A 23,745-nucleotide genomic window follows, 5' to 3' on the forward strand; every position below is an offset into this window, starting at 1 on the left:
ATTTTCCCTTTAGGTGCTACCAATAATAACGTATCTCTTACTGAAGGATAATTTGTACCTGTCTCATATCATTCAGTCTTTTTTCTCTAGTAACATTACTACTCCTTCCTGATTTTGCTCTGTATCTGGATTTTTTAGTCCTTTATCAATCGATCTGCTGGCATGTCTATATTCAATAAGAACATCCACCCCAACCACTACCAATTTTTTGAGCAAAGCACTAGCTGAAAACTTTCCATGTATCAACTCTTCTGGTCATCATACTGACTATCCTAACAGCAGCACTCTGGCTCCAGAGCCAGTACATTCAATTGCTACACATAACTGCTTTCCCACACTGCAACCTCACTATAAAGTTTTTCTCAAAATATTTATCACAATTAATTTCAGTTGAGACTATTTTGGGTTCCTGATTATATCCAGTAAATAACTCATTTGGAAAGAGGCCAAGATAGATCCTCCCTGACTTTGATGAACATAAAAGCATGACAGTATGTAAGACCAGTGTTACTTAAAGTGGCCTATGAACCTGTACTAGTCCACAAGGGGGAATAGGTACAGAAATTTTAGAAACCTTTGTATCAATTTGACAGTGAAATTTTATGTCTACTGAATCTAATAACATAACGGGGCTTACATTTTGCATTTTTTTCCTTATTTTCACTTTTCTAATGAAATATTTTCACTATTTGTTTTTATTGTACTTTCTAAGAATACTGGTCTACAAAAGATTGGGAAAAAAAGCTAGTTCTTCACCGTAGATAAGAAGCGATGTTACAAAGATAAAAGGTTCAGGAACAGAGTAGTTGACAATTCTAAAGCTGAAGGGAAAAAAGTTTGCTCCAAGTATTCCCTAAATGCCTCTCCTTAAAGTCTTTAATTTATTAAAAAGTTTTTCCAAGTTAATTCTAAATTTAAGATAACTTACAAAATTTAAATTTATTGCCTTTATCAATCTGAACTGCAATACTACCCAATTCAAATACACTTCTAAATTAAAAAGCTCCAAAAGATAAAACTTCCAATTAACATAAAATATTGTATGAATTCTTACTAATAACCAGCAAGTCTACTACTTACAATGCTGAATGTCTTCTGATCTAGCTCTTCAGATTCTTCAGATATGGGAACTGGTTCACCACTTGCGGTGATATGAACTGGAGCATCTGACACTGAAGATTTCTTGGATCTTTCCTTGCTATCAGACTTGGATTCGCTCAACTAAAGAAAAAGAGAAAATAAAAACAAAAGCCAACAAAAACAAAGGTGAAATGATTAAAACTTCCAGAAAACAATTAATATCTCACTTTATTCTACAATAGTTTGTTCACATTCCATACTCTATTTTATCTTTCTGGGAAACCAAAAATAAATCTACTCTGTAATGTTACCCTATATGTAAAGCATTCAAAAAAAAAAAAAAAAAAAAGATTCAAACCTATTTTTCTCCTTTTCTAGATACCCACATGTATTTTTAAAGAACTCAGTTATTCAGGCTAATTTGGGCTGACAGGCAATTTATTTTCCTAAAATGTAAATATGCTGATTGTGTCACTTTCTAAGTTTTACATTACGATTTGCATACCTTTTCTTCCTTTATGTCTTTTTCTTTCTGTATAGCTTCTTTTACTTTGTTTTCTCTTTTCTCTTTAAAATCTTTTTCCTTTATATCTTTCTTATCCTCTTTTTCTTTTATCTCCCTCTTAAGTTCTCTTTTATTCTCTTTTTCTTTTGCTTCCCTCTTTTCTTCTGATTCCTTCTTTATAAAAACATCTGGCTCAGGTCTTTCTTCACTGTCTCTTTCTGTTTTAATTTTTTTATTTGGATGTTTCACAGAAGTGATCTCATCCTGAAAAGTGCAAGTATGGCCAATGTATTACTAACCAAATCTTGACAAAGACTAATTTCTTTTCTTTGCATGACTACGGAATGCATGTATGTGGATTCAGAAAGAAATAACCCAGAATCCCATTAATAATGATACATGCAATGTTCACCTTCCTATAAAAACTAAAGGAAGCCAGTCCCATTCAAAATTCAAAATAAAATTAATGGAAACAGAACCTCATTTAAATGGCAAATGTTTGAAAAGGAAGGACCTTTGCTCTATATTCCTCTTAGTGATATTCATTAGATGAGTAAAATTATGTTCCATACGTGAGACTATGTAATGAACTACAAAAAAGGAACTTCAAGTACCTAAAAGTAAAATTTCAGGTCTTAGTTCAAATTTTAAATGTCAAGTATACTAAAACATGCTATGTCCCTTTCTAATACAAAGTCTGTTTTTCTAAAACACATTCTTACCTTATCATCATCTTCATCGGATTTCTCTGAAGGCAGGGGCGAAGAATCACTCTTTATTTCTTCTTTCACTTTTATAGACTTCATTGCTTTATTCTTCTTAGCTCTTGCTTTTCTCCTCTTTGACCCTCCCTAAAAATAATTATTTTTATTCTAACCAACTCCACAGATTCAGTCAAAAAAAAATTTCTTAAATACTAAATCTAAAAAGCTAAAAGAACACATATTCCTACCCAATCCTTAGTCTAACAGTAGTAAGCTACACCAATCTTAGAAAGTCAACAAAAGTGATATAACTTAATGAATCAAGTACATATTATGTATAATAGATACTAACTATAACTATCTTTTCAAAAAGGATTAGAGAAAAGTGGAGGTTGAAAGAAACAGAAGGAAGGTTTTTCACCTTCCTAAATTACTATTATCTGAACTAAATTTGATCCTATCAGAGATAGCATTAGAAATATTTTTATTGGTACACAGTTACTGACATTGTGGTTATAATGCAAATGGTTAAAGGCTGTTAGTTTCTAATCACCTCTTCTTCAGTGTATTTTTCCTACTTTTTTGGCCCCTCCCTAATAAATAAGCTCAGTGATCTTTATGCTGTACCTTCAGCTCTCCAACACCAAATAAAACAGTAATAAAGGCTTGACCCCTTAAAAAGTATACCATTCTAAACAAGATGCCCCAGTACCTATCCAAACACTAGGAAAAAAAAAAAAAAACAGGATCCCACCTCTGAAAGAAAGGACTTACCAGTTTTAACAGGAATGCAAAGATAACTTAAGGCAAAATATCACAATATGCAATTAAAGTTACCAAATTACAGAAAAATACACTTATAAGGTCATATTAGCCTCAGATGTCTAGGGCTATCAGTAAACTAAATTTATCTTACTGAAAAGTAAATCGCTCTTTAAGCATCTAAATTTTAACTTACTACACCAGAAAGTCTCTGAGCTTCTTTTTTTGCAAGATCTCTACTAAGTAATTTGATGAGGTAGTCTGCACGTGTCTGCAACTGCTTTGCTTGTGGTTTTTTATCAGGATCATCAGGAAGAATCTGGAAAGAAATTAATTTTTTCAGGTTGTCTTTAATAAATAATATGAGAAATTTATTGCCTATAAAAGGCTTACTCATTTAAAGAAATACATATAATTTACTGGCAAGTTACAACTGTTAAAATTTGTAGGAATAAACAACTAAGAATGCAAAATACATTTTTTTTATACTACACCACAGCAAAGATTTCATTTGCCTGGGAATGAGTTCTAAATAAATACTTGAAAAAAAAATCCTTTCATTCAAAATAATAATACAAAGTGTGAGACTAAAAATTTCTTTCAAATATACAAGTGTATTTAGCATCCAGTGTTATTAAACATTACAGTATTTTTAGATTTCTTTCCTCTCTCAATAACAGTATATATAAAGTATATAAAAATTCCTTAGGTACAATGTATCAGCTATTTAGGTGACCCAAAGCATGCACTCTGAAGAAATTTTTACAGTCAAGTTTGGCTTCAGAGGTAGCAAATGACACAACACCAATATCAAAAGTGACTGTGAAGAAGTAAAACATAAAAAGATAACTTAAATGATAATAAGGCAATGTTTCCAGTGTTTTCCAGTCTAGGCAAAGAAATGATTTTAGCTGTGGTAGTATCAAATCACTAAAACCCCTAAACATTGTTTGATAATAAAAAAAAAAATTTATTTTGCTCTTGAATAATATGACAGAATGAGAATTTTACTTTAAGCCTAGTAATATAAAGAAGAATACATCTATGCCTTAATAATAAAAATACAATTTCAGAGGTAAAGCAAAATTTCAGAGATCATTTAAATTCAACCCCTCATGAAAACCAAGAAGCCAAGGTCATACAGCTAGTTAGAGCCTTGGTTTCCTATCAATCAAGTTTATTTCTAACATAATTAAAATTTTTTTTTTTTTAAAGATTTTATTTACTTATTTGAGAGAGAGAATGAGAGAGAGCAAACATATGAGAGGGGGGAGAGTCAGAGGGAGAAGCAGACTCCCCGCCAAGCAGGGAGCCCGATGCGGGACTCAATCCCGGGACTCCAGGATCATGACCTGAGCTGAAGGCAGTCGCTCAACCAACTGAGCCACCCAGGCGCCCCTATTTCTAACATAATTTAAAAAGCAAAAATCTAATTCAACATCAGTAGTCAACGGAAACAAGAAATATTTAAGTACCTTGTGTGTTAAACTGAGGTCAGGATCCATTTTAATCATTTCCCAGCTTCCATATCCGTATTCGTAGATACCAATTAACAAATTGGAATCATCTTCTTTGCCCCAGTCTATATCAAAATGAGCTGCTTTTGTGTGGCATGGGATAGTATACCTGTATCAAAGTTAATAACCATGGTCAAGTTTTTAACTGCCATATTAAAAATTAATTTTGAAGAATATATTTAAGTTATTGGAACTTCAAAATACTATGCCTTATTTTATTTTTAAAAACATTTCATTCAAAGTAGCCAATGACATAAGACATTTTTATAACATACATACCCAAATTATTGAATAACAAGAAATAATTTACAATGAATAAAGTGAACAACTCACTGTTTTCTTTCTTCGGGATCTGACGGAATGGATTTGTGCAATGGTATTAATTCTTCTTCATGGGAGATGACAAGCTTGGCATTCACCTGTACACCTGATATTCGGAATGTTGGACCCTTCACTTTTCCAAGTCTACCACCTTAATTTTTTTCAAGACATAAAAAAATATGAAATATACAATTCTACAAAATACAAAGCAAGATACACTATTATTTACATTAATAAGCATCACTTATTTAGCTATATTTATAAGTATTACTTCTTTCTATTATTGGGGGGTGGCACTTGCTGGCAAACCTTAAATTTCACTACAAGATTTTTCAGTACATACTACAGAGATTATAATATAGCAGATGTGGATTCAAAGAAAGCATTTCATTGAAAGCATTTCCATAATTGTTTTCTCAATTGCACAAGATACATCTATTAATACTGTCACCTTCTAAATAAGTGGCCTAGTATAATTTTTTTCAGTATACCTTATTACTAAATCTTAACTAAATATTTTCATTTAGGTAAATTACAAAATAAGCATAATGAAGTAACTATGCCCAAAGCCAATATCACATATGTACACTATCTTTTCCCAGCCATCTATACTAAAAATACAGTAACTTCTGATATTACCAACTAGCTCGAATATACCAGTTAGACATACACTATTGCTTTCAAGAATACAATTCTGTTACCCATTTCCTATTACCCAGGAATGGTCCTGCTTTGTTTTCTAAAGCGTCTTTTAAGAGTAATGAATAGGTGGCTATGATATAACAACCTCTTAACTCAGTAAAAGCATTATGTGAAACTTCCATTTACCTCTCTTTAAATCACTCTCACTTAAATATTACCTGTTCGTTCTGTTCCTGAAGAATTATCCTTTAAAGCTTTAATGCAACCATTATGCACCAATTCTCCTAGTCGTCTGAGGTCTGTCTCTGACTTATCAACTAATTCAGCATCCCGAGCAATTGCATCTAATCTGTTAATGAAATAATACAATTTTCAGGTAAATATGCAGAATAAAGTGGTGCCATTTAAGAGAGAGTAAGTTTCACCCTGCCTCAAGCTCTACAAGTCACTCTACATGCCCTACGAAGTCTAGTTCACATAACTGGCACAAGATACATAAAAAAGGAGTTCAAAAAATGTTTAAAAAATTTGGCAGGGAAACAATTCATTTATATATTCAAGAATAATAAAGTTAACCAATTAATTCATTATAGAAAAAAATGGTATGCTTCCAACTTGAAAATTATGTAATAATTCTATAAAAACTTTTCATAACCAATCAAATCTTAAATTCTAAAGCATTGTAATATAGATGACCCTTGAATAACACAGACTTGACCTGGACAGGTCGAGTTACATGTGGATTTTTTTTTTCGATAAATACAGTATAGTAACTCTAAATATTCAAAATAAAACAGAAAGTATCTTTAAGAGGGAGTTTTGGAGAGAAAAAATAGAACTGAGCCAATCTGAGTCTTTGCCACTGTATATTCAGACATTGGGCTTGCCACAACAAGGGACAAAGAATATTCAAATCACCAACACGTACTGAAATTAACCACTAACTTAAAACACACACACACACACAACTGTCCTGATATTCTGAATTTTAATAGTTCATATAAAAAGGAACCATAATTAGGGAAACTTAAGAAAATTTCCCTAGTAAGGGAAAACAGAACTGTTCTTTAAGTCAAAAGACTAAGCTAGCAACTCACCTTCTCTAAAGGATAAATCTGCTATTTATAAGTTTGGGATGAAAAAGATGGGATAAAGACATGTGAAAAGTACAATTACAAAATGCTGAGTATTTTACAGACATATGTATTTTATAGAAACCTTCATTTGTAGATAAAATTTTAGAGCCTAGAAAGAATTAAGAATATGAGAACCTTTTAAAAAATCTGAAATTTGCTTTCTACGGACTAACGTTGTAAATGATTTTTAAAGCAAATTTAACAAAGTAGCTAAACCCAATAGCAGTGTGTATAAAGTTGACAGCATGTAAACACACATTCTGTAATTCTATGAGAATGACAAACGTATTTACCTTTCCAGAGGGCCACCAAATTTCTTGTAACTCTTGATAAACCTAACAGAAAATAATTGTTTGGTTAAAGTGTGGGTTTCACTATCCATTAAAAAACAGATTTATAAATACGTGGAAATAAGAAAACAGCTGTTAGTGCAAAAATTAATTCAAGGCACTGTTACCATACTAACACAAATGAATAAACTATGCTAAAGACAAAAATGTTAAAACATTAAGATATACCAAGCAAGACATATTTTAACACCCAGGATGATGTTTAGAAACCAATATAAATAAAACAATAGAAGCTAAATTTTATTTTAGAAATTACTTTATTATTTTCACAAGACAAGTTCAAGGCTACCACAGGAAGTGTGTCCAGAATTATCAATCATACTACACCTCCTCACATTCGAAGTATTGATAAAAGTTTACTGAATAATAGCTTTATTTCAGATGTATGGTATAATACCAACAATGGAAAATAAAAATTTTACTTAAGAACAAAGCTACCCAAGTGGTTGATGGATGAGGGAAAATATCCAGGAAAAGTAGAAGCTGAAATGTTCTTCAACTAAAGACAAAGTCCAGCAAATCAGGTGGTCATAAAAATACCCTTAATAAAATCTAACAATGTATTTAGTTTTCTGGTAGAAAGAATGAGGAAGAACTTTATCGGTCAGGTCTATGATTAAAAGAAAAGAGTTACTACAATGGCTTGAAAGAAACAACAAACTCAAAATATAACAGTGAGCAAACCTTTTTACAAATTTCATAAGCAAAAATATTACATAAACAAAAGTAGGCTGTTATCCCAGTCCCCTTATATGAATGTATATAAAGAAACAAACATATTTTGAAAGAAAACTGTAATTTATCCTACATGACTATCTTACCTCAATTCCTACTTGGACATATCAGAAATGCTTTTAACACTGTTACTTTCAAAAAGCAAATCTCCTCAGTGTTAAAAAAAAAAAACTAGAAAAATTTGGAACTACAGTATTCCCACATAAAAATAGTAATGTTGGGAGTCATAAATGCAGGGAGAAATTTTAATAAATAAGTCTAATGTACTAAAATATACATTCATTTTTAAAAGGGCCACTATTCTGAACCACATTTTTAATAAAGCCAAAAAAATTTAGCAGTCTAAGTAGATTAACAATAAATAAATAACATGCAGAGATTAGATACCAAACTTTATTTTTCATAGCTATAAATGAAGACCCAAAAGCAGAACCATTCAATCCCTACACAATTATATTTGCCTTCTCTAAAACTTTCATTTTAATCTTTGAAAATTATGGGATTTGTCTATTTTAATTTCACCTTGTAATAAAAGGAAGCTGAAGTAAAATAGCCTTATGTCATCTTACCGCCGAATTTCTGCATCACTAAATCCTTTGATATTCTCTCGAGGAATAGTCCGTGGTCTTCCACGTTTCTTTGGCCTTTTCCTTTCTGAGATCGAGTCACTATCAGATCCAGAGTATCTCCTACTTCTACTGCGCCTCCCTTCACTTCCATTAAAACTAATCTGGAATTGGAAAACAAAAATTTATCAAACTTCAGACTAAAGAAGCCTTCTAACTATAAGAGCAAAGAAAACATTAAGAAAGAAAAGACTGAGAGAATTAACAAATTCAAATTTTGTCTGTATATCAAAAAATTTTCTATAAATAAGATTAAAAAGCAAACAAAACAGAGAAAAACATGGTAGGTTAATGACAAAGAGTTATCAAAGGCCCTAACATTTTTAAAAACATTCTTATATATCAGAAATAAAATACAAATTTTTTTTTTTTAAGATTTATTTAGAGAGAGAGAGAGAGAGAGAGAATGCACACGTGTGAGGAGGAGAGGGAGAGAGAGAGAAAGAGAATCTCCAGCAGATTCCCCGCTGAGCATGGGGCCCGATGCTGGATCTCACAACCCCTGAGATCATGACCTGAGCAGAAACCAAGAGTCACATGCTTAACCGACTGAGCCACCCAGGCGCCCCCAAAATTGTCCTTTTGTAAAAATGAGAAAAATTATTAACAAGCAATTAATCAAATACCATAAACATAGAATTAAACAACATCAATGGTAAATTTTTTTAAATGAGAATTAAAGCAACAATATTTATTTATAACACTCATTATTTAACAGAAACATCAAAACATATTTTCTGTAAGTCTCTGGAAGTCACTGTGCATTTTCTGAACCCCTAATATGTTGAAAGCTAATTGAAAGTCAAAGACAGTATTCAGTTCTTACTCATTCTAACCTCCTCTCATCCTTTCAAAAGTAGTAATATAATGCTGTGCTTCCGTGTACTATAAAAGGAAATCATTATGGGCTCGGCAGGAATAAACACTAACAAGAAACTACATACATGGTCACTTTCAGACCACACACATCACTTGGCTCCATTTCTGCCTATTGATAGGATGCCCCAATCCTAACAACAAATCTCATCTACAAAATCCTAACTTCTCTTACACATGTCAAAATCACAAGGCAATCTAATAGTCTAAAATATAAGAAAATACAGCAGACTCATAAGAAAAGATGGAACCTGAATTCTGGCTCACCTGTGAAAAGCATGAGTTGTGGTCATCAAATAACATAAAAGCAGGCAAAAGGAAGTTAGCTAAAATTTACTAAAGGCTTTGTTTGGGTGACTATGAGAGTCCTGGGAACGAAAGGCATGGAGAACAGAACCTGCACCCCCTCTCAGATATTCCTCCGCAAAACTCCCAATAGGTGCTCATGAGTAAGACTGGGCAGGAGATCAGAAAAAACTTTCCTTCCAGATGATGGCCTGGAGAAAGGGAGCAGTTTTCTACTGCACTGAGGGCACCTCACCGAAGAAGACAGAAGACACAATACTGTTGCGGAAAAGAAAAACAAAACACTCTACCCCTGAGGGAAGGATAGCAGAAGGATGACTAAGCAATTCCCTCATTTGCCTCAGACTCAAAATTTAAGGAGGCACCAAAAAAGCTCAGAAATATAATGCAATATTCTAAAAAACAGAAGTTAATTCAAACAAAAAATCTAGTATTAAAGTTTCTTTCCTTTTGTTGCAGTATCTGATGTAGCCTGGCATGGCCCTGTTACCATTATTTTAAAATCTCCTATTTTCTTCATTTGGGTCATAAAATAAACAGCAATAAATTTTTAAAAATTCCTATCACACAAGGTATGCTGATGATGACAGAATTAAAATAGAAATCAACTAACAAAAATAATCAGAGTATCTCCCAAATATTTGGAAATTAAACACACTTCCTAACAACAAAAAAGAACAAAAACAAACCAACAAAAAAATACCTACAGGTCAAAGAGTATGTCCATCAGGCAAATTAGAAAATACTCTGAAATGAATGAAAATGAAAACACAACAGGTATCAAAATTTACAAGATTCAAAAAAGGCAGTGCTTAGAGGGAAACTTGTAGCATTAAACGCTAATAATATTATAAAAAGAAGGTCTTGATTAAATTGTCTTAAGAATATATCTTAAGACACTTAAAAAAAAGTAGAGCAAATTAAAGCAAAGCCAAAGAGTAATAAAGAGCAGAAATCAACGAATCTCAAACAGAAAAATAAATGAAACCAGGGATGATTTTGGGGGGATTTTATGAATAACTTTATGCCCATAAATTCAACAACTTAGATAAAATGGACAAATTCCTTGAAAGAAACAAACTACCAAACTCACTCAAGAAAGAAATATTCTGAATAGTTCTATATTTATAAAAGAAATTAGTGTTTCTAACAAAGAAAACTCCAAGCCTAGATGGTTTCCCTGACAAATAGTGCCAAACATTTAATGAAGAATACCAATTCTATACAAACTCTTCATAAAAGCAGAGGAGGGGTGAACACTTTCCAACTTATTTTATGAGGCAAGAATTATTAAATCAGTTGAAAACACTAAAAAAGAAAACAATGGACCAGTATGCTTTATAAACAAAACCAGATAGTCCAGGTATGAATACCCTTACAACAATAATCTTTTAAATTAAAAAGTCACCTGTTTTGCACAGTTTCTCATTCTTGGGAGCATATAAATTTCTTCAAGTTCCTTTTGTCTTTCTTCCTCTTCTAATCGTCTTCTTTGATCTTCTGGAATTATTTCTTCCCAATTCTTTGAATTTCTTTCTGGTTCCAACTCAATGTCATCCTCATCCATATTTGAAAAGTTGGCAACCTTAAATTCAAGAATTTTAACAGAATAAGCATTAAAGAAAAACTCATCCTTAAATTACATTTTGCATTTTAGGAGAGAGGACGTGACATACCAGAATAAGGCAATAAAACTTAAATATCCTCAGGATAATGAATAGGACTATGGATTAAACCAAAAATGACTGCTAAACTATCTAAGTTCTTTATTAGTTCTTTATTATTTATTATTTTTTATTAGGTCAAAGTAGAATAAACCAAAAAACTTCTAAGAATGATTCTCTTTTGTCCTGCTGCTCAACAAAATTAGTTGACAGACCAACAAAATAATTTATACTAACATGCTAAATCATCTTCCGCTGAAAATACCACACCAGTCCGTTAACTACAAAGTGCTGTAGAATAAACCAGTATTCTTATTTTTATAATCATAAAAAGTAACACAAAAGCTACTGACAAGACACAAAGAACTCTGGGTCCATAGATAACCTGAGGTTCCTAGTTTCTTCATCTTAAAAAAAAAGGGATAGACTGAGCTCACTAAATTTTGTGAAGATTAAATAAGATAATACATTTAAGGAACTATGAAGACTCTGGTACATGGAAGGGATTCGTTAAACCTAACTGCCAATAGTGGCACATTAAAACTTAGAGAAAGTGGGTGAAAAAAACCTGTGTTTATCCTGTGTTAAGAAATGACACTGCAAATAGTGTTCATTCTCTCATGTCTTTATTTATTTTAAAGATTTATTTATTTGAGAGAGAGAGAATGCACGCGTGCATGCATGGAGAGGGCAGAGGGAAAGAATCTTCAAGCAGACTCCCCGCTCAGTGTGGAGGCCTACATGGGGCTCGATCCCAGGACCCATGAAATCATGACCTAAACGGAAACCAAGATCAGATGCTTAACCGACTGAGCCACCCAGACACCCTGTGTCTATTATTTAACTGTGATGAAAGCCCAAAGCTAGCAGTTTAGGAGAATTAACTCACTGTTATAAAAGTAATCTGTATTTACTTTACTTAGCTTATCAAACTGCCAATTAGTCAAATTAAAAGCAAATAGTGTAACCATGTAGAGTTAATCAGACAATACCCAGATTAAGTACAGGTTCCAGAAACCTTAACTTCTCCTCAAGATTAAAGAAATAGTCCTCTAACTTATCTCCCTGCTTTTAATTCTTGCTCCATTATGGTATATCCTCCACATTGCAGCCAGAGAGATTCATTAAAATTACAAACATTTTTATTCACTGTTGTGTCCCTGTGCATGGCACACTACAGGTGCTCAATAAATATTTGTTGAATGAACAAATGACAAACTGAACTGCTCTCCTTAAAACCCTCAGTTCATGAAAATGGCTACAGAGGAACCTGCTTCTTTACACTAAACCACTGGCATACAACTTACTCTGTGAGGTTGGCTGACTTACACTGCTTTAGGACTCCTTGCAACCTTTTACCCCTCACCAAACCAGGGGTATTTACAGGTACTAAAAGGAGCTCATTGCTTACATGGACTGAATAACTTGAGTTTTCTTAGGTGTGATAATGCTTAACTTAATGTCAAAAACTGCTCCAACATATAGAAGGCTAAAAGCCTTTTGTCATAGAAATCTCCATTAGAGATCATGTTCACTCATTTACCCAAATATTTGAGGATGTGCTAAGCACTTTTTTAGATGCTAATAACAGCCTTCCTCATTCCACTGTATGTACCTATTCATAAATGATTTGGTCCTTTTCAAAACAAGTTGCTACTGGTTTGTCAGAATAAGAGAGAAAAACTTTCATACACCATAGCAAATTTTAAGCCAAAAATACTGAGAAATTATCATCTTGATTGTGCTTAAAGAGATTAATAAAATGCAAAATGACAAAAAATCATTTTTTTTTCTATTTAGATAATTTGAAAGAAAAATTAAAAAGAAAAATCTACCTTGAACTGGGAAAGCAATTCATCTCCTACAGTTAAAGGGCCTGGTTCGTTTTCATGAGTTTCAGCCCTCTTCAAGATCTCATCTATATCCATTTCCTATAATTAGAAAGAAATCTTTAAGTATAGTTTAACATATTTTGAAGTAGATACACCTTATACTTACAAGTTTAAAGAAATGGCACATTTTGAGGCAAGTTTTTTTTTTTTTTTTTTTTACCTGGGGCTCTTGTTCTTCTCCTTCAGGTTCCTTAAAAAGCTCCTCAGCGCCAAACTTTAAAATGGCTGATAATTCTTCTTTATTGAAAGGAGTAGAACTAAATCAAGAAAAACAAATAAAAATGCTTAATACTAACAGTTAACAATATTTACATTGCACTTTTATTCATTATTGACACAGTCAACTTTATATAATTTATATGACAGAGTTAGACATGTTAAGTATTTTAAGTGTACTTATTTTAAAAGTTAAGAACTTGAAACCTAGAAGTTAAAGGAATTTCTCCCAAGATTTATAAAACTTGAGTGGTAAAATCAGTACTAAATGTATGCTTTTGACTAAAAATTAATCCAGTGCTTTAAAAAATTACAATACTAAATATGGTACCTCAAAGATCTGCTTATAGCATGTAAGATTTCACGAAAATGAGTGCAGAATGATTCTAAATGACTTTTTTTTTTTTTTAAATATTAAAGTAACTACCAGGGCGCCTGGATGGCTCAGTTGGTTAAGCATCTGCCTTTGGCTGAGGTCATGATCTCAGGGTTCTGGGATAGAACCCCGTGTCATCGGGCTCTCTGCTCAGAGGGAAGTCTGCTGCTTTCTCTCCCTCTGTTCTTCTCTCCCTGCCCCCGGCTCATGTTCTCTCTCTCACATGAAAAAATCTTAAAAAAAAAAAAAAAAGTAACTACCTTGAGGGGGCAGAACCTGTATGTAGTACTGTCTTCCCAGTTGTGTCCATTCTCTGAATCACAAGGTGATCCAAAACCATCTTCTTTTTCGCCCTTTCAAGTATATCCTCTTCAACTGATCCCTTTGTAACTAGACGATAAATATTCACCTGTAAAGATATGCATAATGAAACATAAAATGTAGTAAAAAGGATTCATTTTGCTCATCTGAAATACCCAAAGGTCAGCAGCAGTTCTATATCAAACAGTACCACCATATAGGGATATTTTGAAAATTTATGGGAACATTTTTATAGTTTTTGAAATCATTAGGTGGGTTTACCAATACTTAAGAGCAAAGGGACCTGGGATACCAGACATTCTGCATTAAACTGGACATTCAGGTACAAAGAAAAAGTATCCTCAGTCTTTCAAGTCTTACAAATGATTTTTAAAAACCTTTTTAAATTATTTTGAGTCTAAATTTGAACTCCATTTTAAGGTAAACATGAAGAGTTTTAATGAAGTTATAAAACATATACTAGTTTTTTCAGCATTGTAACTATTGCATAAATCAGTAGATAATTGGATACCCTTTTATTTAAATCTCTGTCAAAGTTATTTCCAAATGTGTATAGTATTAGTGTCACCAATAAAACTCATCTGTACTACTCATCTATACTCATTTTGTAGTTGTTGCACGTAAATATTTAATAAGAGATATGAAATACCTTGTGTCAGATTTAGAACCAAATACTAGTAAAGCCACAGGTACGTGCATGATTTCACACATATGTGGAATACTAAACAAATGATCATAGGGGAAAAAGAGAAGCAAACCAAGAAACAGACTCCTAACAACAGAGAACAAATTGATGGTTAGCCTGGGGAAGGGGGGGGTGGTTAAAAAGGTGATGAGGATTAAGGAGGACACCTATTGTGATGAGTACCAAGTGTTGTATGGAAGAGTTGAAGCACTATAATGTACACCTGGAACTAATATTACACTGTAGGTTAACTAGAATTTAAATAAAAACTTAAAAAGCAAAAAACAGCCAAGTACATGAGGCATAGGAATCTTAATACACCAATAATGAAATAATAAAGAATATATCTCAATAATCATTAATAAAAATATGTATTCATATTTATATATTTTAAATGTATTAAATGATAATGTATTAAATAACTTTTATTTTAAAATATAGTCATATTTATGTCACATTTATTTTTTAAGTTTTGTAACAAAATAGTAAGAAATCTGTTACCATTATTTTACGATCTTACTCAAATATTCTTCCTAGAGGTCTACCATGCAACTTTCTATAGTATTTTATCTAACTGGTTCTTCTAATGTATCCTCTACTTTCTATCACCTATTAGAAAATGGGGTGGCCTTTAAGAAGTATTTAAGTAGTATAAATGGAATATGAGCCCAACCATGTATTGAGGATTTCAATATAGGAGGGTTTAGTGCAATTAACCGCTACTCCCTATCTCATTCATAAAACAGGGCTATTTTGACTATTCACATATACATTAGGCCCAGCTCACTGTGAGATTATCTTATTTCCTCACCCTCTCCTCTCTGACAGTCTATAATTTATCTTGGCATGTTATTGTTATTATCCCTACTTCAAGTTTGCTTCTCTTTATAATGTGTAAGTCAGTGTTGTTATCTAATTTCAATGCTAATTTCTATTGTCTTATGCACCAATATACCCGATCTTTCCTTCCTTTGTACTTTCTATGGAGAATGAGTCCTGCTCTAATTTTCCCAACTCTAAATTTGTTCTTTATATTCCAGTGTAGTCCTATATATTAAAATACCTATTTTTTAAAAAGAGTTTGTTTTTTACCTAAATTGCTATTAGGGCATTCAAATTATTTTCAAATTCATGTATTCAATTCAAGGAAAAGGGGGTGCTAAAAATAGCTGTTGTAAAAAGGGGTCTCTGGGTCTGACGATGTTAAGAACCACTACTGTAAATACAAGCTATCACACTTAGGGGTATGCAATGTTCTTCCAGAGTATAAAAATTACAGAAAGAAGCATAATGTATTTCTGATGAGAGTTTTATGAGAATTATTTGGGCAAAATATTTTTTTTCAATTAAAATTATAGACATATTTTTCAGTAGAAAACATGATTCTTAAAAAGGTAATATAAACGTGATCTTTCTGTGCTATTTGTTCGTATCTCTTGCTTTGGAGAAGTTTGAGAAGCACTACTCTAGATGGAGGTAAATGAATTAAAATACAAGGACCAAGGCATCAGAATGATGACATACAGTTTTTCTCAAGGCCTATTACAACGGTGTCAGATAGCTGTACAAAAACTATAAAATCAGAATGGCTTTTTTGCATAAAGAACCTTACAGGCAAATGGATTAATAAGATACAGGTTAACAAAAAGGTAGCAATATCCTAACCATAATCATAGTTAAAATAAAGACATTTTAATGCTTATGTTTTGAATGAAAAACATTGGTACTCTACAGCTGTAAACAGAATGTATGATTAAAAGAGAATGCATAATCCTATTATGGCAGGCCTTGCAGCTGTTAGGTCTCTGAAATCCAGGTCTGACAGCTGTGTGTGTATGCGATGCGCGGTGCCTGCCGTGCCAGCCCCAGAGTGCCGCCCGGGCGCCCTCCATCCACTCCCCAACCCCTCCCCGCTCGGGTATTCAATTCTGCCAAACCTTCCAGGTGATTTTGGTAAATCTGAGTTCCTGAGTACTTTACCTGTTAAAGAGCAACATGACTGTGTTCCAATGATCTGACCCAGAAGATAAACCAAAATCACTTCCAAACACTGATGATCATAAAAAAAGAATCTAAAAGTAAAATAAAAGAAAAAAAAATACCTGTTTCTTCTGCCCAATTCGATGAGCTCTAGCCTGTGCCTGAAGATCATTTTGTGGATTCCAATCAGAATCAAATATAACAACAGTGTCAGCAGAGGCTAAATTAATTCCCAGGCCTCCAGCTCTTGTGGAAAGCAAAAAGCAGAAATCCTGTAAGGAATTATAAACAGGCTCAATTTTAAATTCGTCTTAACTGTGACTGTGAATAATTAGAGAATTTTACAACTGATTTTTTGAATTTAAAAGTATTTTACCAATAAAAGTAAAGGGCAGTTTTAAAAAATAAAATACAAAAACCTCTAGCAAAACCAATCAACAAGACTCCTAAATACAAATATACATGGGAATAATATATATCAAATTTAAAAATTTGTAAATGAAAGTGGGCTAATTTATTTTGAATCAAATTAACTCTCCTATGCTGAAATAGTATTGATTAAGAAAGGGTAAAATTCTTCAGATTTAACATAGAATATTGATTTTAAAACCTCACTTACAAAGAAAAACTGGGTAACAATAAGATTTCTTAAAAAAAGCACATTCAACTAAAATGATTAATTTACAATTTTAAAAGCATTCATACCTCTGATCCTTCAGCATTAAAATGATCTAGAGCTTGTTTTCTCAGTTCCCCTTTTATTGATCCATCTAATCTCTAGAATAAAACACATTAAAATACTGCATATAACAGATTCAAATATTTAAAAAAGATAATAAATCAACAATGAAATTAAGTATGAAAAGGCAGTATTGCTTTTGCTAAGGCCGTAAGAGTAAAAGGCACTTAAGAAGCAAGAAGACAATACCCAGGCATTCTGTCTCTCAAGTCTGTGTTCTTAACCACTAAAACTATTTCCCCAGATAATAACAGTAAGTAATGACAATGGCTATCATTCTGCCTGAGTCTCACTGTAAGAAATACATTTTACACATGAATGTGTACACAGCTGTATACCCGAAGCAAGTTACATGACACAATGTACCATGATATACTCTCATATATTAAAATCTATTTCATTTTTTCAAAATGTTGGTACAACTCATTGAAATGATTCCCAGATCCATTAATAGGTTACAGACCACAGTTTTATAAATGCTGATTAAGTCCAGTGTGGTTACTGGACCAACAGCCATCAGTGTCACCTGAGAACTTAGAAATGCAAATTTTTGAGCCCCATCCCAGATCTACTGAATCAGAAACTCTGAGAAAGGGGTCCAGGGGCTCAGTTGGTTTAGTGTCTGCCTTTGGCTCAGGTCATGATCTCAGGGTACTGGGATTAAGCCCCATGTCGGGCCCCCACTCAAGAGGGGAGTCTGCTTCTCTCTCTCCCTCTGTCCCTCCTCCCTGCTCATGTTTGCTCTCTCTCTCTCAAATAAATAAAATCTTTAAAAAAAAAATTTAAAGAAAGAGAGAGAGAGAATGAAAGGGGTCCAGCAAAAGCCCTTAAGTCTGAAAGTCACTGATTTGGGGAACCATGGGTTCTAGTCAAATAGCCTGCATTTGAGTGTCTTCAGTATTCATGAGTGCCTGGGCAAGTGATCTTGACTTTTCACCTTGTTTGTTTCTTTCTCAGGGAATGAACATAATAGTAGTACTTCCTTCACAAAATTCAGAGCACTCCGTGAGAGAACACAGTAAAACACTTAGCTCAGTGTTGGATATATACGGAATCCTTACTAAATATTAGCTGATGTCCAAAATAAAAAAAAAAAAGAAACTTAAATAGTGCTATTTGTTTCTTTTTCATTAACAATTACAATTAGTAAAGACTTTTAAAAACAGTGGGTATACCATTTATTGAAGTATGACCTAAATCAGAAGAGTGGTAAAAATAATTTTCTCTGGGAATTAATCTGGGAATGAGAAGGGATTAGAGGCATAGAATTGCTAATAAGCACTTCTTTACTATTTGTTTGACCATGTACACGTAATAGTTTGTCTAAAAACAACCAACAGAGGGTTAGGGTGGGGACAGAGGGGTGATATGGAGAAACACGGTGATAGCTAAAGGGTACAGTTTCTTTTTGAGGGGATGAAAACATTCTAAGATTGTGTTGATGGCTGCCCAACTCTGTGCATATATTAAAAAATCACTTAATTGTACACTTTAAATGGAGGAATTGCATGGGAAAGAAATTACATCTGAATAAAGCTGTTAAGAAAATCAAATGATAACTTTTTCCATACTTTTCCCCTAGAGTGAATGACTATATATTTCTCAATCATGTTCATATCACCAAAAACCTGTCCTTCAAAGCAGACATTACCAGAGTTGTAATGTTATTTTTATTTGTAATTACCTGCTTAATGTCTATCTTCCACATTATGATGTAAACTCCAACAGAGCAGGGATTATGTCTGTTGAGATTCATCTTTATAATTCTGCTTCTATTTTATATCCTGCACTAAATATATATCATTTACTAGTTGTATGAGTGTTCACTAGGTTCTAGGCACTGTTCATAAAAGGATTAAATAAGGATTAAATTATTAGAAAGTACTGAGACTAGCACCTGTCTCTTAACATTAAACACTCATTCATATTAGCTTTAATTACCCTGAATGGATTTCAAAATAAATACTGAATAGATGGAATATAAGACCATTCTGGTCTTTAGTACCGTCCTTGGAGTCATCTATCATTTTATACAGCAAGCTATGTATTAGAATAACTGTGAGAACATGATTCTTCAGAATGTGTAACAGTCCTGGTAACATTCACAAGGACTGCTCTCTCTTTCCCTTCCTCAAACTAAAGCCTAATACATAAAGCTGCCCATTTAGATTTGAGCACAGAAGAGAAGTACAGAATTAAAATAAAAATTAGAGAAAAGAAAAATTGCTTTGCTGCTAAATATAAGGTGAAGAAGAAAAAAAGGAATAATGATAAACAGATTTTTTAAATTTTTATAAATTTTTAAAAGATACATTATCTTAAAAGTACAGTTTATATAAAAATCTATACAGAAGAATTTCAAAGGTAATTTTGTAGAACACGCTCAAGAATCAGATGAAATTTAAGTCAACAAAAAAAAAATGAAATGCTTACTTGAAAGGGGAATTGACGGTATTTCAAATATTCTGCAAGTATATCTAACATCCGCACCATTTGAGAAAAAATAAGAACTCTATTGCCTCGTTCTCTTAGGCGAATTAACAGTTTGTCAAGAAGAATCAATTTTCCGCTACTACGGATTAAGTGCTAGGAAACAATAAATTACAACTGTTAGAGCATGTGAAAAGAATCAAACAAAACAAATACTCCACTTAATACTTCATCTTCTTTAATTTATATTTAAAATCAAAATGTTATGTTTTTATAATGTTGGAAAACAGTTTCAGTTTTCAAAATTTTCTAGGACTTTCTAGGATCACTTTAATCTATGCCAGCTAAGATTTTCCTTGCCATTTAGCACCTAGGTTTTTGTCATGTTTTGGAGTAAGGGGATGGGGGGAGCAGTTTCACTTTATTTGCTAGTTATTACACTACTTCTCCAAAAATCTTTGAAAAATAATATACTGAAAGCAGCAGCAACTAAAGGTTTTAAAACAGTAAGAAAACCTATTTTAATTTATACATATCAGTCACTGAACCTAGCACTTTAAAGCACTACTATGACTGGATGGCAGTTGTGCCTTCTTCATACTTTCCATTTGTCTTCCAGAAGTGATAGGAATGGTAAAACCTGAGGTCAAGATGTCTTTCTCAAGCCTACCATTTGCCATATCACAAATTAGCACATTCACTGATGTGAATTTTTGTCAATTAAGAACATAAGGGATTTCTGCTGGATAAATCTTGGTAGTCCATACAAATCCATTTTTAGAAAAATGATCAAAATAATTAATTGGATAAATTATAATTTTGAAGCCTTTTTTAAAGACTAAAAAAAACCCCATTATTTAATTATACCATAACCAAAGAGAAATTCTAACCAATTATTAAAGCCTCGTGGCATTTTTAGTTATAACTGCAATAAGCATTCCCAGAATTTTGTTTTACTATAAAGTAACAATATTTTAAAATCCTTACTTGTAAGGCCTCCTGTTTATTATAGAATTCATTATTATCTGGTGGTTTAATGAGGTAGCAATGGTTACAACATTTCTTTAGCTCCATCATAATGTTCAAAAAGCCTGAGGTACTGCCCTTGGAACCTTTGCTGAGGGCTTTGTAATTCCTAGTTAATATCCATCTGTTTAAAGAAAAAAAAAAATAACATAAAAATGAGCTTTAGCAGAATACTTACCAGGATGAATTCTAAAATCATGAAAAAACAATCAAGCACCAAAGCAAAATTGCACCATTATGAAGTTTACAACTGGATAATACAATGGACCAAACCTCATTCACAAGACTAATGAACTTCATTCATAAAATTAATGAGAACACAACACATAACTTGTTATCTGTGCTATATACAGTAAAGGCTTAATGTAACATAGTGAGTGTAGTGTATTAATCATTTTTACCCCAAAGTTACTTCAAAAATGGGTCAGCTATCATCTATATTAACCTTCCTACAAATTTTACTACATTAGGCAACCAAAACAGACCTATAAGAAACCTCATGAGCATACCTGGTTTACCCACACTGCCTTCTCTAAATTACAATTAAACAATACATATGCAACTTGTAGAAAAATTACAGGTGGTTATTTTATCACTATGTAACATTTCCTCTCACCACAATATACTTTGTCTTCTACCATCTTTTATTTTCTTCTTTTTTATAAGGTTAATCTTGGAAGGGACTTGAAACAATTTTATCTCTGATTTGCCTCAAAATGATAGGAGGTGGGGCAAGTGGGAATGGCTAGAGATAAAATAAGACTGGCTATGAGTTGAAAACAAAGCCAAGTGTTGGAAATTTATTATGTCATCCTCTTTTTGTACATGTTTGAAATTTTCCACAATACAAACCTAAAATTCATGCAATAAATGTATTTTCTTTTAATGTATGGCACTTTACAGATGTTACCATAAAGTAAGTTTCTGAGAATCTAAATGCATGTAGCAGTGCATTTTATGCAATTAAATGTTTAAATAACTATTAGGACAAATACTACCTTTTGATTCTTTGAAGTAGTACTGTATAGATCTTACATATAAATTTAAAGTATGATTAATATTCTTCAACAGGGGGCCTAAAATTTTAAGTTTCTTTTTCTGGCCTCTACCTCTGTCAATTATATAATTATCATAACTACGAAATAATGCCTTAGTATCACTAACACTTTAGTATTAACACTTAACAGAACTCTCTATATGGTAACAGAGCATAAAATAGACAAACACAATTAAGTCTTAGGTCACCCATGATCTTGAACATGCCATTCAATATCTCTTCGCTTCAAGACCCATAGAATAAGCCTATTCTAAAATTCAAGAATTGTTATTGCTCTAAAAACCTATTGTGGGGTGGGGGGACACCTCGATGAGACGTTACAGAGGGTTATTTAGAATTAAACATCCAGAACATGTGGTCTGTTTACAGCTTACTTGTAATACTGTTTCTGTAAAGCACTCATTTCCATTCTTAAAATCTGTTCAACCTTGGCAGGAAGAGATTTTTCCACATCTTTTTTAACTCTGCGTAACAGAAACGGCTCAAGCTCCTTGTGGAGGCTTGCATAACCATATTCTCTGCCTTTTCCATGTTCTTCTTCAAAATCTTCCCAGGAAGAAAACCTTAGAAGTTTAAGAAAATGGAAGAACCACTGAAAAAAGTCATATTGCATATGAGTTTTTTGAGAGTAGTTATATATAAACAAAACATAGACTTTCAGGAAAAAAGATCTGCTAATATTAGTCACTTCTAAGAACTATCCTTCCCAAGAAATGTCCTATATATATATAAAGGTGAAACATAAGTTGTTTTACAAAAATTATGATTCTCTTTGAGCTAAAGATGTTAAATAAAATTAAAGTATTTTCAAATACAGAATTATCACTAAAATATTTCTCAAAGAATATAATTTTAAAATTCTGAATCTATTGAAAAAAAATGTTTGTCATCTTGAACAAGTTATATGACCCTTATCTAGTCTAGTTTCCCTCAAAAGGGATTACCAGGACCTTATTATTGTAGTTATTGCTACTATTAAATACTAAGAAGGATACTGTTTCAGTTTTTCAAATGAATATTATTTTGAACAAGGGCAAAATCAACTGTTTAATTTATTACACATGACTCAAACTTCTTTACAAAACTGAAAAATTAAAATATTAGAAATACGAAATGTTGCATCCCATTTCCTTTTTTTATTTTCCTTCTTAAAAATCTGTGGTCTAATGTTCTAGGACAATAAAACTTCTACGGACCTTACTACCTACACTAATTATTTTCCTGCTAAGCTTAACATATGAAACTAATATTAAAACTGTATATCCTAATTTATCTTACTTTTCTGGCATAATGAAATGTAGCAAAGACCAGAGCTCTTTGAGGGAGTTTTGTAGAGGAGTTCCAGTAATAAGGAGACGGTGATTGGACTTAAAGTCTATTAAAGTTTTATACAGGAGAGAGTCATCATTCTTTAATCGATGTGCTTCATCTACACCTATAAATGCCCAATTCAGACCTCCAAGGAATGCCTTAAAATGAACAGAAAAACACAGTTAATGTTTTAAGAGAAAAATTAAATTCAAATTAATAAACCGAGGCAAAGTAAAATTAAAAGCAAACTTGTCTTTTTTCAAATAAAAATTATATATTATTTCAAGATTTATTGAAATCCTCAAATAAAGTAACTCAACATGCAAAACAAAGCTCCTTGCATGACTAATTCACCCACTGGAAAACAGAGAAAAGCAAATGAAAATTTTTACTAGCTTACACATTCAAAAAAAGGAAAAAGAAATACAACAGTATCATTAAAATAGTATTTAAAATTTTTCACAGATTTTTAGCTTAAGGCCAGCAGA

At 32.4% G+C, this 23,745-nt stretch overlaps 1 protein-coding gene across 1 annotated transcript in view; it reads right to left on the reverse strand.

The window, feature by feature from the left end:
- CHD1 (chromodomain helicase DNA binding protein 1) overlaps positions 1 to 23,745 on the reverse strand; it is a 70,070-nt gene that overhangs the window by 12,516 nt on the left and 33,809 nt on the right. Inside the window, exons 13-31 of the mRNA XM_044916666.1 lie at positions 23,225 to 23,415; positions 22,321 to 22,509; positions 20,851 to 21,013; positions 19,867 to 20,019; positions 17,400 to 17,471; positions 16,817 to 16,966; positions 13,969 to 14,117; positions 13,277 to 13,373; positions 13,060 to 13,155; positions 10,969 to 11,145; positions 8,322 to 8,482; positions 6,961 to 7,002; positions 5,750 to 5,880; positions 4,902 to 5,040; positions 4,527 to 4,677; positions 3,248 to 3,370; positions 2,308 to 2,436; positions 1,586 to 1,849; positions 1,081 to 1,221 (exon numbers count right to left, since the gene is read on the reverse strand). Of these exons, the coding sequence (XP_044772601.1) occupies positions 1,081 to 1,221; positions 1,586 to 1,849; positions 2,308 to 2,436; positions 3,248 to 3,370; positions 4,527 to 4,677; positions 4,902 to 5,040; positions 5,750 to 5,880; positions 6,961 to 7,002; positions 8,322 to 8,482; positions 10,969 to 11,145; positions 13,060 to 13,155; positions 13,277 to 13,373; positions 13,969 to 14,117; positions 16,817 to 16,966; positions 17,400 to 17,471; positions 19,867 to 20,019; positions 20,851 to 21,013; positions 22,321 to 22,509; positions 23,225 to 23,415 (2,718 nt within the window). The remainder of the gene's footprint in view (positions 1 to 1,080; positions 1,222 to 1,585; positions 1,850 to 2,307; positions 2,437 to 3,247; positions 3,371 to 4,526; positions 4,678 to 4,901; positions 5,041 to 5,749; positions 5,881 to 6,960; positions 7,003 to 8,321; positions 8,483 to 10,968; positions 11,146 to 13,059; positions 13,156 to 13,276; positions 13,374 to 13,968; positions 14,118 to 16,816; positions 16,967 to 17,399; positions 17,472 to 19,866; positions 20,020 to 20,850; positions 21,014 to 22,320; positions 22,510 to 23,224; positions 23,416 to 23,745) is intronic.

The sequence above is a fragment of the Neomonachus schauinslandi genome, chromosome 7 (genome assembly GCF_002201575.2).
Source record: "Neomonachus schauinslandi chromosome 7, ASM220157v2, whole genome shotgun sequence".
In the NCBI taxonomy this organism is placed as follows: domain Eukaryota; kingdom Metazoa; phylum Chordata; class Mammalia; order Carnivora; family Phocidae; genus Neomonachus; species Neomonachus schauinslandi.